The sequence below is a fragment of the Brienomyrus brachyistius genome, chromosome 7 (genome assembly GCF_023856365.1).
Source record: "Brienomyrus brachyistius isolate T26 chromosome 7, BBRACH_0.4, whole genome shotgun sequence".
In the NCBI taxonomy this organism is placed as follows: Eukaryota; Metazoa; Chordata; class Actinopteri; order Osteoglossiformes; family Mormyridae; genus Brienomyrus; species Brienomyrus brachyistius.
Window position 1 is genome coordinate 6,979,720 of NC_064539.1, and position 16,699 is coordinate 6,996,418.

A 16,699-nucleotide genomic window follows, 5' to 3' on the forward strand; every position below is an offset into this window, starting at 1 on the left:
TTTGTTTATTAATAGCACGCTTTCCTATTTTCTATCTCTCTTTTTTAAATCTTTATTCAATTTCTTTTATGTCTTTTTTGTCTTGACTCTATGTTTAAATTGTATACTCCTGCCACCACCAAAACAATTTCCTGGTACTTTTCATAGATGGTGAATATGATGATTCTGATTCAGATTTTGATTCTTACGTCACCGCATCCATCCGTGACTGCCCATCATAGAGGGATGGTGACCGAAGATCCTAGTACAAATTTTTGGTGACTAAATTTAAAACACATTTTAAAAACAAAATATGGCACATTCGCCTATCGCAGATTGGGCCTGGTCCTGGGAAAGGACTACAAACATGGCGGGGCGCTAAAGTGCGGAATCTAGTTTGATGACGTGGTACCGTTTGCTGTCCCGGACGATGCAGAATGGCAGACCAGAGCAGGCAAACCAAACTCGCCGCGGCCAAGAAAAAGGTACGAAATCTGCTTTTTCCATCCAATTGTGACCACATTATTCGGTAACTTGTCGACCTGTTGGTTTTGTGCTGCACTGTCCCCGCTGGGCAACGCCGGGCGGATCCCGAGGCTGTCCGAGCTACACATCTGCCAGCTCCTCCATCAGCGTTCGTCCGTCCTATCGGAGGCCATTCTCTCGGCTGCTTTTGCCACTGAAATGCCGGGGATTAACTCCGGCCTAAGGGAGTGACTGCTTCAGGAGTCAGTGTGGGGACTTGAACAATAAGAAAGATAGAAATACCATAATCTTTAAAGAAATGCGTAATTGGATATTTGGGTATCTGTCAACTTTGGCGGTTTTAAGGGCTGTCAGCCTGGTGTTAGCATTACGGTGCTAAGAGTTAGGAGGCGGCCGGGCGGCACTGAAGCTAAGACGTGGCATTTAGCGTTGTCGCTCGGAAACATGACAACTTGCCCCCCGTCGCCAAATTAATGCTTTTTTTGCCCAGTATATTCCGCTGGCAATGGGAACGGCTCTGTGTGTATCAGGGGACACCTCTCCGTCTGCGTAACGAAGGATGACAGTCCCGGCTGACAACGCCACCCCGATGGCTGACCAGATAAAGCCCAGGATATTCGCATTACTTTCTAGGTTGGCGTAGAAAGCATATTCTTTTGTTTTTCTACGGCCGTTGTTTCTGCCGCGGCCAAAGCCGTACCTTGTTGACCGGGCTAAGCCGAAATGATCTGACTTTGGAACCGAGACCGCCTTATGTATTACTGACCGCTTCGCGGAAACCGTACCTCGTCGAGTCTCACAGTTTCTGTCGTTTTTAAAGGCCCAGCTTCCTTGTTAGTGTGGAATGCAAACTTAGGAATTTGTCCATGTCGGTCCTTCTTACAGTTTGTGTTCCCCATGACAGCTGTCGCAACCCCGTCTGGCACATTGAACTTTACCGGTATCCGGTTTGGACGCGGCTTGTGGGCTGTCATCGCGCCCAAGGGGCGTCTCTGGCACCCTTTTCTCTTCTGCTGGCTGATTTTTTTTTCTTTCTTGAGGTGTGAGAAATACAGACAAGTTCAAATCAAGCACATTAGTATTGCACTTGTGACAACCGTGGACGTTGTCGTGATTTAAATCCTACTCCGTGTAGGATGAGACAGTCCTCATAGTCAGTACATGCCATCGTTTTAATGAAACTACAAACATCCGTTTTATACGTTTCGTTACTTTCCGCCGTCCTTTACGTATAATGGTGAGTAGATAAATCATAAATATTAATTTTATAAGGCTTTCAGTTTTAAAATGATCACAATCCTAAATTTGGGCATGCATTTTTTAGTGATTGCAGAGGAGACTGTTAGATTTTAATCTTATTGGTAGGACCCATATACATTAGTGGCCAAAACTGTGGGAACATTTCCAATTTAGAGCTGTTGCTCTAGTTACTTATTTAATCGTCCATTATATGATATGTGTAACATTCTTTGATAATGTATAAACATTGTCGCCAATATTTGTGTTGGAATTTGTAAAGTGCGTTGCCAAACTTGCTAGGTGTTTCCACAATTTTTGCCACTAGTGTATATCTGATGTACCCCATATTTGTTAGGGAGTTTTTGCTTGTATGAGATTGTTTTTCAGAGCTTTCAGTAGGTTTATTTTCTGCTTGAGCATGGTTTGAAATTGACGAAGTATCTCAAATATGTGAATGTAGGTCTTCTTTTGTTAAGCAAACAACAGAGATAAGTAAGCTGTCCTCTGCTATGAACTACATGACAAATAGTGCCAGTGTTTGCCTGTTGACTGGCACGCCCAATCATTTTGGAACACATGACTGGTCATTGTGACCCAGACTGAAACATAATCTCTGGGCTGGCATGAATGGCAGTGCAATGTGTCTCTGTATTTAACCCTGTTTAAAATTTGCATCCAGTTCACACGCTGTGGTTCCCAAAAAAATCCTTGTGTGCCCCCCCCCACCTATTTCTGTAATCATCAAGTGACTGGCTACTTTGAGAAACCTGTGTTTTTTTTTTTAAATTTATATATTAAATTTCACTCTCCCTCCACCAACACCTTCTCACCAGCTGAAGGAGTTTCAGCAAAAGAGCACACCTCCAACTGGGGGTGCGGGGGCTAAGAAGAAGAGGAAGGTGAAGGGAGGGGCTGACACACCCACCGAGGAGAGGAGGTCCCCTGACAGCGTGAGTGACCGCCCCCTTAGGTCCGCACTCAGTTACCATCCTCCCAAGCCTTAGAGATGACTGAGGTTTTACTTCAGCAGTATATGATCAGCACAAGAAAGTTTCTTGATTATCTTCATTGTCTCATATGGTGATATTTCCTTTTCTGAAAGTGCACAGATCCTCCATTATGGTTTTGTCCTCTCTTTAATATTGTGTGGTCAAAGCAATGAATGAGTTTGATATTATGGCCATTTTTTGTTTATTGGAAGAGGAGTTAAATCTCTGTAGTGGTCTGACTTCCTAATATTGCTTGTATTAGGCATACTGCACATTTATTCTTTTTGATAGGTACATACTAATAACTGATGTCATAGTAACGCACCCCTCGCTACCCCGTGTCTTCTGTCACTCTCCCTGAGTGCGTCGCCCCTCCTCTTCCTCACTCGGTCTGCCGATCTTCCGCTCCCCTTTCTCCTATAGATTCAGAACCTTCTCAAAGTTCTGGTGTCTGATCATACTCTGACTAATGGGGTCACTCTTCCTCCATTTATTAACAGCCAGGTGAGCTGGTCTTTCCTTCCGTTTCTCTCTCCTTTTCTGCCTCCTGCTCTCTGCATGACTCTCCATATATTGGCATGACTCTTTTCTTTAAAATTTTTTGGGGATTAAGAGATTAGAATTACTTTTTTACTTTTCAGCCAGTATTATATTTCAGTTGGAATAGCTATTTCTAAGCTATTGCTGTTCATTTCTTATATTTAATAAACTTCACACCTGCCCCGAAGCTTTGGGTGTGTTCGGTTTTCTTGCTACCTGCCGTTTGCGAGGTGTGTGTGCCCTGTCTGTCAGTGCATCACGCCTCGTTGCCATGTGTGTCGTGCCAGGCTCTGAGCGATGGGGGCGGCTGGGGGTCCCCGGACATCCCGGCCACGGAGGGCCTGCACAGGGAGCCTGCCTACAGCTTGCCCACCCCTAACTTCGCTAACGCCGCTAATTCTGAGTGTACCGGCAGCAGTGCCGTGACCCAGGTTTGTCTGTGTCTCTGTCAGTTAGCCCCCTGTTGTCATGGTTACTAACAACTCACTTAACGTCCACTGCCTGGTATTACTCTGATTCGATTATCCATCCATCCATGTAATTTCCAAAGCGCCCCCCCCCCCCCCCCTTCTGGTAAATGTGATTTGTGCACTCATGAGAACCCTGGATATTCTGGGACCTTCTATTCACTATCTGTATAGTTTTGCACTCAGTCAGGCTGAACGACTAAGCATTCCTATGCATCTTGGATCTCGAATCTCTGGTCTGTGTCCTCACAGTGCCCTTCTCTGTCTCCCCCAGGTCTCCAACCCTGATGCAGACCACACTGAAAACTCATCGGAGGAGCCCAGGTGAGCGGCAGTGCTGTGCGCAATGGACCCGGTAGTGCTCTGGGTGGGGTAGTGGGGAGCCTGTTCTTTGCCCCTTTTGTTTAATGTGACTCGCATGCTGTGTATATGAGAGGCAGTGGGAGGTGCAGACAGACTGGTCTGCGATTCAAATCCTAAGGTCAGAACTGCTCTCAGTGCTCCAGGAGAAACTGTGCTTTAGATGTCAGTGGCCGCTAAGCTCGCAGAGGACCTGACCAGGTCTCTATCCTCATAGGCCGCTGTCCTCCACGGAAAGCCTGCGGCAGCTCTCTCAGCAGCTCAACGGCCTACTGTCCGAGGTAGGGGTCCTTCCTGGGCCGCCCCGCCTGGAACCTGTCTTCTAGGTGTTGTCTGTTAGGCTCGGGGCCAAGCAGTGCAGGTGCGGAGTAAACAGTTTCTGCAGCACCAGTGTTTGTTTGAGGAAAGTAATAAATAAACAAGTCAGCAAATATGGCGGAGGAAAAAAACTCTTTTTCCCTTCCTGACAGTCCCAGTCATCATATGTGAATGGCGACAGTGCCGTATCACCCCCCAATGAAAAAGAACTGGAGGTAAGAAGCCTTGGTTGGTTTTTTTGGCATTTTTATTTTCATCGGGGGGGGGGGGGGGTGCTTTGCTTTATGCCCCACCCCCTCATCTTACCGCTGTTATTCTTGACGGAGCTCCACCTTCATATCACATGACTGGGTGGCCAGGTTACCAAGTTTCCAGCCAGTTGACCGTGTTGGGTTTCGGCTCCTCACTCTTCTCATCGAGTAGTTTCCGCTTCGCTCCCTCCACATGAGATTTCTCGCCTCACAGTTCAACCTTTCTGCCACGAATATTAAAAGATGACTTTATTTTTAAGAATTGTATTTCGATTTTTTTTAAATATTTTAATTCATGCCTTCTTTCTCATATGTTGTTTTTTTTGCAGCTTATATAATCTCTACAATCCTTGTTTTTTGGTGGGAAAGGAAAAGTTGGCTTTCTGTTGGAATGGAATTGGAGAATTAAGTTCAGTTGCTAATTGCATGGAATGAGTCAGTTTTGCCGCGATGATGGCAGATATCCATGCTGTGTGTATGTGCATCTGAACCCACAGCCTGGCCCAGATACTGGAAAAAGTTATTCCACTCTTTTAAAGAATAGTATTTTGCTGCTGTGTCCATTTAAATTTCCTGACGGATGGCAGCATGTTGTCATCATTTGGTCCAGCTGTTTGGCTTCCCAAACTCACAGAAAAAAGTTGGTATACAATAATGTAATTGTGTTTGCTTTATTCTAATAAAGCACCCCTCCCCCATTCTTACTGCCCAGGGTATAAATTTCTCTTTGTAACTGGGCTCGCACACAAACAGCCCTTCCTCTTTTGCTTTCCTCCAGAGGTAGATGACAGTTTGTGTCATTTGTGGATTTTCCGAGTGATGTCTTTATCCTTTCCTGTTCTAAAATTCTGCCCCGTGGCCTTGCACCACCCCTCCCATCTCTCACTCCGTTTCTTTTTGTTATTTATCTTTTCTTTTCTTCCTCCTCCTCCCATCCTTTGCATGCCTGCACGTCAGGCTCAAAACCAGGAGCTGGCAGCCGCCCTCAACTCCAGCCATCTAACAAACAACCAGCTCAGTGCAAAGCTAGACCAGTTGGTAAGAGTGTCTGTCTGGTTGTGTGCAAGTGTATGTCACCCCCCCCCCCCCCCATCTGTGGCTAATCCTACCACGGCACGCCTGCTGCCCACTCCAGCTCTAATGTCAAGTGACCCCACCCTGGCTTAGACCCCAGCAGATGTCCTCACTTAAGGCATCATGCGTGCTTGAAGGTATAACCCCCCCCCACCACCACCACCTACCCCCCCACACCTTGTTCACGGCAGCATTGTGCCCACTTGAATGCACATTCCCAATCCCGCATGCCTATTTTCTTTCAACTGCGTACAATATAACAATGGCCTGATGGCGAGAGCCCAGGGCGGGTTTCCAAGATGGCCGATGCCTTTGTGGTGGTCTTTCCTTGTGTGGAAACACACTGCCAAGCTTAGTGTCCTTCTGTGACTCTTGTGCACTGAGTACTAACCCATACTAACTACTGGTGGCTGCTGCATTTATGTTTTTTTTTCTGTGTTGATATGAGCAAGAATGGGTTCTAGCACTAGTCTGGAATTCTTTCAGTGGTCTGTCAGCCGTGCCTAGATCCAGTGTAACTGTTGGGTTTCCATTGCTTGCTTAAAATGGAAGTATTGCTGCTATATTTGGTTTGCGAAGGTCAAAGGTCATTCTCACCCAGATAATGTCATAGGAGGTTCTTGTGAAAATGGTTGGGATCATCTGAGAATTTTTGCGATTTGTAGTTCTCAGTCCTGATCCATGTTTTCCCCCATAACAGACGCAACAGACTCAGGAATTGACAGACCAACTTCAGAAGGTGAGTGGAGTGAAAGTGGACATTCTTGAGCCCTTAGCCACACCTTTAACTATTAACTAGCAAAAAAATGGCTGCCTTTCTCAAATTCATTCTGAAATACAGAAGAGGAATTGTGGGAAAATCGTCTAATTGTCTGGGCATTTTCATATGTTGACTCGAGTCACTTCCCCTTCAGTAGCCCTTTGTGATGGCTCTGATCCCCGTGTCATGTTTGTGTTTTAAGGAGCGCAAAGAGTTTGAGCAGAAGTTTGTGAAGGAGCAGGGAGCCATGAGAGAGCAGCTGCAGGTGAGTCAGAGATACTGGAGGACTTTTCTCTCTGGTGTAGAATGCAATCTCTATAATAAAACCCGATCCGGTCCAAACTTGGGTCAGTCAGTTCTAGAGGAAAAAGTGATGCTAGTTTTTATTTTTTTTAATGATTTGTATTAGAGTGACAGTACCTACCCTCCCGGTATTTCTAGGATAAAATATAACATTTATGCTTGGCAGAATGGATAGCAGTGTGACAGAGATTGCTGTTTTTGCAGTATTATCAGTTTGATGGGGCTGAGCTATGCCCCACCCCATGCGATGACTGACAGGTCTGTTCCCTCTCTCATAGGTCCACATTCAGACCATCGGCATCCTGGTGTCAGAGAAGTCAGAGCTGCAGACAGCCCTATCCTACACCCAGCAGGCTGCCAGGCAAAGGACAGGTGGCCTATTCTAACATCCGTCATGATATGAACAACCCCTGAAAGCTGTTTTGGGAGGGGGGTAGGCGGTTTGAACCCCGTACCATTTGGTATTCAGGTCCTTTTGCGACCGAAGTCTTTAAGCCTGATTTTGACCACTTTTCTGCGCGACTGCCCTCAAATAAAGGAAGTGAAATGGCAGCTCTGAGCAAATGGATGTTCACGTCCCCAGGGGAAGCCGAGGAGCTGGGCTCCCGCCTGCAGGCCAGCAAGCAGAGGATCTCGGAGCTGGAAAGGACGCTCTCGTCCGTGTCCACGCAGCAGAAGCAGTTTGAGAAGGTATAGCACACGGCGAGCTGTCATCACGCCGTCAGTCTTTTTACAGTGTCTGGAGGCAGCCGTGCTTAAGTACAGTGGTGATGTGGTGATTCTGCTGGCCATGGGATTTGAACCCATGTCCTTCCGGACACAGGCACAAGCTCTGTACGCTGCCTCGTGTCCACATCTTCTGCTGGGGTTATGATTGGTCTTATCATAAAGTAAAACTTCTTGCTACAATAAACTTTATTCCTTCTTTCAGCATAACAAAGAGCTTGAAAAAGAGAGAGACAACCTCAGACTTGAAGTCTACAGACTCGGGTAAGTGCTACTTTGGGTGGGAGAACCAGTTGACCTTTGCTGTTCACCCTGCAGTTGTCGTGCTCAGTTTTTGGCTCCTGACTTGCGTACCTTTCCTCGTTCCCCCGTCCCCCCCAGTCAGGCGAGCGAAGAGGCCAATCAGAGGAGCTCGGAACTGGCTGAGCAGCTGAAGCTGAAGGTGAACGAGAACTCGGCCATGCAGCTTAACCTGGAGGACCTGCGCAAGAGACTAGAGATGGCCGACCTCATGATCCAGCAGGTGGGCGGAGTCTCATAGTAATTGCATTTGTGCATGTCTGTGAAGTTGGGATATATCTGCGGTGGCCAGGTCACTCTATTAACTATATATCTATACTTCCCTGCTCTCAGTTCTCCAGCCAGTCTGGTCCTCCTAGTGCCGACCAGCAGGTGGCGATGCTTCTGGAGGAGAAGCTGCAGATGGAGGCTCATTCAGCACAGGTAGTAAACACTTCATAAGCATGCTCGGCCCGTGTGCCTGACTGTGCATGTCTGCGCGGCCATGTGACTGCAGGCCGCCTGCCTGTAACACCTACTCCCCTTCTTGCTGTAGCTGCAGGAGTCCATTGCACAACTGCAGAGGGAGAGGGACCAGTATGTCGCACAGATCCAGCAGGAGGCGCTGGTATGGAAGGAGAAGACAGAGCAGCTGCTGTCCCAGGTACAACCTCTGCTGCTCCTGCTATCCGAGAGGACTCAGACCCTCCACACAGGCCCCAGCACTTCCATTTTGTATATAATGCAAGAGGCGCTTTGTAAATAATGCCAAATTCTTCGGTCTAGGGTGCTTTATTGTGCTTATAAGGCCCATAAATAATGCCGAGTTTTCACTGTGAAAATGTGCCCAATAATAGTGAATGTTTTATGATCTGAGCTGCCCAGTAACTCGCACTGGTGTACCTGAACAGGTGACCCTGTTGTCCAAAGAGAGAGATGGTTTTGTGGAGCAGGTCCGGGAGCTGGAGGCCCAGATGACAGAGCTGAAGAACAGTGCAGGTAAGGTCTGCGGAGGTTAACCCCATGGTGCATTGCTGGAAGGTGGTGCAGCGTAGGCAGGTGACTTTACACAGCTGCTTCCACACTTACCGTCGCGCAGCTTCTCGCTTCGTGCTTTGTTCCTTTTTATAGCGCTCATTGTTTTCAACAAGGCGGTTTTAGGGTTTTAAGTAAGTTGCTTAATGTCTGGTTTCCTGCCAGCGCCGTTGACCCAAGAAGTAGAACCCCAGGCTCCTGCCCAGCCGGTGGGTCTCTCAGAGAGCGAGATAGCCCTCCAGGAGTCCCTGGGCACCATGCAGCAGGAGAAGGAGGCCCTCAGTCTGCAGTATCAAGCCCAGGTAATGGCCGCGGACAGCATACTTTAGGGGGTCTAAGGGGAGTGACCGTGGTTCCATTCCTTAGAGGTTAGAGCTGTCGAATCCTCTGTTAGGGGAGATGCTTATTTCAAGGTCGTTCACAAACTGCTATCTTATCACATTCTGGAATTGTTTACTTGGCCTGTACCAATCAGCATAAAATGCAGAGAAAATGAGATTTAAGTGTCCTTGACGTCTGTGTCTGTCTGTGTCTGTGTGTGTGTGTCCATGCACGTGTGTGTCTATGTGGCTCCTGCACATAAGTGTTTGGTTTCAGTGGAACTGTTTTGTTTGCAGTAGTTGAGTTCCCTTTCTTTTTTGTTCCCAGGTATTTTTAGTCCTGTGTTATATCACCGCTCCTGTGTCCCCCGCCCTCCCCAGGTCCGAGACAATGAGCAGCTGAGCCGGCTGTGTCAGGAGCAGGAGACCCGGCTGGCCGAGCTGGAGCGCGAGGGGGAGCGGCGGGCCACCGACGCGGAGGACCGGCGCCGCATGCTGGAGGACGTGCAGAGTGACAAGGCCACACTGAGCCGGGCGCTCACCCAGAACCGCGAGCTCAAGGAGCAGCTGGCCGAGCTGCAGAACGGCTTTGTCAAGCTGGTGAGGGCCGCGGTGTGCTCTGGGGCGCCCCATCTAGGCAGGATGTCCGGGGACGCCGTCAGCCTTAATGACGTCCTTAGGATTAAGGTCCAACTTCCATATCCTCCCTCCCTCCACCGACACCTGGTGAAGCATTTTCTGGGGTCTCATCTCAGCCGCTCCGGAAGCCCATTTCTCCTGAGGTGCAGGCCAGCATCCCAGCTGTTTGACCGAGGCTGACATGATGGGCTTACATCATCGCTTATGCAGTGATGATGGCAGCCCCCCCCCCATATGAACAAACCAGCAGTCATTTGCTGGATTACTGTTCTCTATCAGAGTTATCTGGTGCAGGTTTGTTGCCGGTTAGTGTCAGATTTTGTTCAAAGGGAATTGCTGTATGTTCCTGTGACTAGATGTTAATCAGATACCTGCGGGATATGATTCTTAGCTTGTCCAACAAGGTCAGACGGCCGGGTATTCATATACCGTTAAACTGAAACCTGGAAGTAGTATCACATCTTCATCTATTAATATATCCATGAACCAAAAAAGTGGGTGAGAAGTCGTTCCCTGCACTCATTATACGCTGACGGCTACCACACCTGAATGCTTTTTAGAAAACGTCGTTTAGACCTGTGCCACTAAATTATAGCCAAGGTTTAAGCACAATCCAACAGCGTCCTTGTATTAGTCACCGGCCGCTCTGTGTTAGCATCAGACCCCTGAAAGACCCCTATCAGTTGCGGTGTTTCTGAGATGCCCCCCCCTTATTGCCCCTGGCAGACCAATGAGAACATGGAACTGACCAGTGGACTGCAGTCAGAGCAGCATGTGAAGAAGGAACTGGCTCGCAAGATGGGGCAGCTGCAGGAGGACTTGCACCATGTCCGGGAGCAGGTGAGGGACCCTCCCCCAGCTTTCATCCTCAGGGGACTGCAGACTCATCTGCTGTGGTGATTCTAGGATTTTTATTTTGTTTTTTAAGCTGGGGGTCATAAGAGGCGCCATAAGTGATATGGGGCCAGCCTTATTAGCCAATGATATGTTTTCAATCTGTGAGTAACGGGAGGGGTACTTCAGGGACCAATTAGCTTTCGGCTTTGACTTGTGCTCCCCACCCGAGCCTACTCCTCTAGACATCTGCTTTAGTAGTTAATACTCTTTTACCCCACTCCTCCTGGAAGTATCTGAGAATGTTTTGACCTCCCACCCCCACCCCCACCCCTCCCTCTGGTTCCCCTTCTGGCAGCTTGAGGCCAAGAGCCAGGAGGCCCAGGCGGCTTTAGAGCAGCGAGACCAGTACCTGGTACACCTGCAGCAGTACACAGCCAGCTACCAGCAACTGGCTGCCGAGCGCGAGGAGGTGAACCGGCACCTCCTGCAGCAGATGCAGCTGATGGACAGGCTGCAGCATGACGAGGTGCAGGGCAAGGTGCAGCTGGAGATCAGCCACAAGCAGCTGGAGCAGGCCCAGGTGAGCCCAGCAGGGGGCGCCATGGCGAAGGGCATGCACTGTGGGCAAGTTTATATGTGGAAGTCACTCGAGTTAAAGCGGCAGCTGTCAAAACATAGGTGCCACTTGAATTCAGAGATATTAGCTGGACGGTCTACTAAATAAAGCCAAATCCGGTCTCGCCTGGTAACCAATATTTCAGACTTAATGGCTGTATTACGCGTTGCCCTTAAAGGCACAGGACACTCCTGTTGGTGGTATAGAGATTAGAGAACCATATTTCTGACTTAAAGGTTGCCTCTTAACTGTACTTGTGACTTTTTCAGGTATCTGATATATTTTATAGGAGTTTAAAAGTATTGGGATGAAGCCCTTTGAATTGTGTACATTTAAATGTAAATGAAATGGAAAATATGTAAAGTTAGTAGTGATGAAATGTTATTCCCATTGGACACACTACCATGTTGAACCGTGTCGCACGCAGGAGAAGCTAAACCAGCTGGTCAAAGACAACGAAGATCTGAAGATGGAGGTTCGGGATCTGCTGAGCAGCACAGCGCTGGCCACAGAGACCCGCGACCAAGGTGCTATTTTTGGGTCTTTGCGGCGTGGCTTGGTGATCTTGTGCTTGGTCATAGCTGTGGATAGACGTCTGTCTCCTCTCTCGTGACCTAGGCGATGGGTTGGAAAGCCGGCCATTTAAAGAGAGCTTCCAGACGTCCTCCATCACCATCCCGGATGACTTTGACAGCCAGGAAGAGATGGCGGCCTTCCTGCGCTCAACAGTGTCCCAGCTGGAGGGCGAGCGGGACAAGGCACTCCAGAGGATGGAGGAAGAGCAGCGCCTGCGCCAGGCAGCCATACACCAGGTGGCGGCACTGAGTCAAGAGCAGCAGCAGCATCAGCAGCACAGCTCCCATGCAAGCACAGGTGGGATCACCCATGGGTGTTTTAGAGTGAGCAGGGATTCTCCCCTATGCCATCAATCCCAGAATCCTTTGGAGTACAAAAGTTATTTCCCATCCAACTTCCAACCACTTATAGCCAATTGCAGCCAAAAGTAATTTTAATCACGTAATTTTCATATTTAATTTTCATATCCACTAATACATGGCGATTGTTGGCCATGCCCCTTCCAGAGGCCAGCACCGATGGCGTGCCGGTGGAGGTGCACGAGGCGCTGCGGGCGGCCATGGAGAAGCTGCAGCTGCGCTTCACGACCCTCATGCAGGAGAAGGTTGACCTGAAGGAGCGGGTGGAGGAGCTGGAGCACCGCTGCATCCAGCTGTCTGGGGAGACGGACACCATCGGTGAGGGCGGAGGTCCCATAACACCCGGGCCTCCTGAAATGCAGCCCAGTCAGCCGGTCTAAAGTAGATCAGTATAACCCTGCAGCGCTTCAGCTTACACAGCTAATAAATCACTATATGTATCATTAACAACTTCCGATGTTTTAAGAGCACAGCTGGGTTTGGGGTGAAGTGGTTCTGAAACTGTCTAAAAGATCCATTACAGGTTCTAGGCCATAAATTGGTCGGTTGTTAGAAAAAGTGTAAAATTCTCTTAATCACTTACCCAGAATCATTTTTAATGACCAAACGACTGAGGCAGGCTTTCGGTACAGCATGGTAGGTAAGGTCCAATCAGCATTGTCCATAACATGAAACATAGTTAGATAGGAACATCACACTGGACAAAGCCTCATGACAAAAAGAAAGGGATGAACTGTGCTCTTGTAGTACTGTGACCGGTCCAGTTTGGTAAAAGCAGCCTTATTTGCATTCCACGCTAATAAGGCTGCATGTGTCTGCGGGTCTGTGTGCAGGCGAGTACATCGCCCTCTACCAGAACCAAAGAGCCGTCATGAAGCAGAGGCACATGGAGAAGGACCAGTACATCAACATGCTGGCCAAAGACAAAGAGGAGATGAAGGTACAGCCCCTGATGATGTCACGCTTTGCCGGAATGTTCTTATCAGATTCGGCTTCTGGAATGTTGCTTATGCTTTTGACACTTCATGATAGCAGTGAGTGTGCCATTTGCAGTTATGATAGTTGTATGAAGGGTTACCGGCTGGCCGATAAGCTAAGGGAATGGGAATGAATAAGCAGAATGATGGATGGGTGGATTTATTAGGGTTCTGGGGCAGCTTGGTCAGCTGGACTCCTCTGAATGGAGGGGAGCTCCCCAGTGAAACAGTGCCCTCCTCATGGCGATTTTAAATAATTATGTGGGGTTGGCCTGATTGTGGCATTTGCCCCCCAGGCCAAGTTGGCGGAGCTGCAGGAGCTGGTGCTGCGGCTGGTGGGCGAGCGGAACGAGTGGCACAGCCGCTATGTGGGCATCACGGGCGACCCCGACCTGCTGCCCGACAGCACGACCACGGCCGCCCTCGGCGCCCACAGGCGTATGGAGCTCAACGCCGTGGATGGACCAGGTGCGCCGTCTGCAGAGCGCCCTCCAGTGGCCATGCTGTGTTGTTCTTGTTGTTTTAAATCCACAATGGGTTTCTCTCAAACCAGTACTCAGGGACCCAAAGACATTTTTACTCCCTCTCAGATCCATGAACACCTCTACCAGGAACTGGCTGTTCTGGATTGTTTGGTTCAGGTGTGCTGGGAGCCGAGAGGGAACAATTCTGTAGACTTTCTGTGGGTCCCCAAGGGCTGGGTTGAGAAACATTACCTTAAATGTATTACTCTCTCTTCTGTATATCTTTTTACTTTTTAACAGCTGGTTTTGAAACATTAATTTATGTTTGTCAGTTTTCGAACTGTGGCGCTGCTTTAATTTGGTTGGTGTTCTTGCCATTATCTAATTAAGCGGATCTGCTCACTGTCTACCCGCTAAGTGTAATCGTTCTTCACTGTCCTCCTTACCTGCAGAGTCCATGGACTTGAGCTCGGTGGACTTTGCGGCCGGACCCGCACTCATGTCAGAGGTAGATGGTCTCCAGGGGGCGATGGAGAGTTCCGGGGCGCCTACGCTTCGCCCCCGCGAAGACGGCACCGCTCGGCAAATCATGCAGCTGCTGCAGGAGATACAGAACCCCCAGGCCCGACCGGTGCCGTTCCTGGGCGAGAACCCCTGCATCCCGTTCTTCTACCGTCCCGATGAGCACGATGAAGTCAAGATCCTGGTGGTCTAAGAGCTTCCCCACTCTCTTGAAAAGGGATGAAGTCGGGATTCCCCCTCCCATTCCTACTGCCTTCCTCATCCTCCTCCTCCTAGACCCTGGAGATGTTGCAAGCGTCCTGCTCTCAGATCAGTTATTTATTCCTGCTACCGGACAGTTCCAGCGGCTGAGTCTCTGGCTAGTGACTGACAGTGATTGGGTGAAGCAAATGAATTGGGGTAGGGGGTCTGAGACCCTGCCGAGCTTCAGTCCTAGTGCGTGATTTGAGGAATTCCCTCCCCCCCCCACTCCACCATAACCCACACTCACACACTTTATTAAATCCAATGGCAGCAGTAACGTCATTGTGATGTCATCTTTGAATTGTGTGTGTGGTCCCGCCCAGCTCCCCCTTCTGGTACTTAAATGGGGCAGAGGGTGGCATAGCACATGCCTAGAGAAAGAGGTGACTTCAGCTGTGAACTATGGACTGTGACAGAGTGCCCCCCCCCTTCATGCACATTTTTTTTTGTATGTATCCATCTCTGTGCACATGTACTGTTTCAATGAAAAGCACTTTACAATATGGGTTCTGCTTGATTTTGACAATGTACCAGTTTTTAGGGAGAGCAGAGCAGATCGGATTAGAACTGTCTGGGGGCATTTACTCCCTGATAATGTGGATTTTAGTTTTTTTTTTTCCTCTCCAGTTGGCTTTAAGTCCATTGTAGTTTCATTAAAGTATGGGGCGGAGCTGCACTGGGTTGAAGGACAGTGTGGAATTTCAGGCCCCTCGACGAATAGGATTGCCTCTCACGTATCACAGGGTGCAGGGGTCAAGTGTGAGTCCTTATTGAATGGTTGAAGGTCAAGCGTGAGTCCTGATTGGTTAGAGCATGTCAACTAAATGGAAGAGGTGGAAGATATGGAGGATAATACTAATGTCCAATGAGTTATCTATGAGTAGGTGTAGAGGAACTGGAATGGGTACATGCTGGAATGCCTGTTCTAATGCCTTCCGATGTGCTTGGAGAACAGAGCTTGGTAATTGGGCTTTTCATATTGGCTTACTTTTGTATATTCTCCAATTGGAGCTCAGAAGACTGGATTTATTTGTCTTGTCTGTGATCTGGTTCATGCCTGAAATATCTTCTGTTGTTTGAACGTCAGTCATGCTGGACCATCCGTTTTAAGCGAAGCCGCATCACACAGGCAAAGTCTTCGGTTGGTTTTGATGAATCATTAACTGGAATCACAGACAATGAAGAGTAGAAGCCGGATTTGTTAAGGCAGGGTTATGGTGCCCTTGAAAGCTGCTCTTTGGTTGTACTGAACTTATAACGTGTCATAGCGGATAAGGACTGAGGTCCCAAGCTGGGATGCTTGGTTATGCATCTTCTTTGAGTTAATCTGTGCAGTAAATGACTTCAATCCATTTGCCTGCGAATTGGTGTAGCTGACCTGGGGACTGAGGATCCTGCTCTCTGCTCTGTCATCTCCATTTCTATCTATGTTGTCTCACAAAGTGGATTTCAGAAATAATGTCTGTTTAATGTTCTGCATCACCTTCCGGTTAACCTCAGCCGACTTTCACCCGCTAATTCAGCTGTGGTGGGCAGATTGGACCAGACCTACCTTCAGCATGATTGCTTGTCAGAATGAGTGAGATTAGCTTGTCTTTCCTCAGTGCGCAGTTTGATTGGTGTTCCCTGGGAGTTATACTCATTTGGGTCATCCAGCTGATCCGAAAGCCGAACAGATGGTATGTTTGGACTTAACATCACTAAACTAGTGTGGGATGTAATAGTCAATCTTTGTAATGAAGTTAGCGTATCACCATGCTTCCAAAGTCGGCCTTTCCTAAGTTTTGAAACTTTATATTAGCCATATACTACCTACTACCTTTTGGAGTACATGAATACTCTTTTTTTTTTTTTTTTTTTTCTTTTTTTTTTTTTCCCCCAAAAATATTTATATCAAAAATATTATCCAGCTACTGTTTCGTTGAAAAGCATAATATTTCCGTGTGAATCTTGTATGTGGACAGCAGTATAGCAGCCGTCGGTGTTGGCCTTCGGTGAGCACGGAGGGTGTGGTCGTGCAAGGTTTTGCACCCTGAGTTTGAAAAGAGCAGATGTGGAGATGGAGTGGGACACAACTGAAGACTGGATGAGAACTTGAGGCGTGGCTGGCTCGTGTGTGTGTGTGTGTGTGTGTGTGTGTGTGTGTGTGTGTGTGTGTGTGTGCGCGTGCGCATCATGGCTTATACATACATATATATAATGGGCTAACGCTATCAGCACACTTCTCAGAGCTCATCCACAGGTTCTCAAATGTGACTGGTTTTTTTTTTTCCCCCTTGACGGCCAGTGACTCCAATCACAATGAAGGGTGATCCTCTCTCTATGATCCTCTCTCCTGTA

The 16,699-nt window shown here is 48.3% G+C and overlaps 1 protein-coding gene across 6 annotated transcripts; it reads left to right on the forward strand.

The window, feature by feature from the left end:
• The first annotated feature begins 364 nt into the window (after positions 1–364).
• golga2 (golgin A2) lies at positions 365–16,220 on the forward strand. Of its 6 annotated transcripts, none has more exons than XM_049019107.1 (27): positions 365–464; positions 2,538–2,654; positions 3,117–3,197; positions 3,521–3,664; positions 3,975–4,024; positions 4,278–4,341; positions 4,531–4,593; positions 5,587–5,667; positions 6,404–6,442; positions 6,666–6,728; positions 7,045–7,138; positions 7,350–7,456; positions 7,698–7,756; positions 7,874–8,015; positions 8,126–8,215; positions 8,328–8,435; positions 8,683–8,770; positions 8,972–9,108; positions 9,508–9,726; positions 10,492–10,605; positions 10,958–11,182; positions 11,646–11,745; positions 11,837–12,091; positions 12,301–12,471; positions 12,987–13,093; positions 13,427–13,598; positions 14,047–16,220. In XM_049019107.1, the coding sequence occupies exons 1-27, from the start codon at positions 417–419 to the stop codon at positions 14,307–14,309; spliced, it is 3,201 nt and encodes a 1,066-aa protein (XP_048875064.1). In that variant the 5' UTR covers positions 365–416; the 3' UTR covers positions 14,310–16,220. The 6 variants fall into 6 exon arrangements, with proteins under 6 accessions (XP_048875064.1, XP_048875067.1, XP_048875069.1 ...); XM_049019108.1 differs by lacking the exon at positions 365–464 and adding an exon at positions 497–1,702; XM_049019110.1 differs by lacking the exon at positions 5,587–5,667.
• Positions 16,221–16,699: the final 479 nt, after the last annotated feature.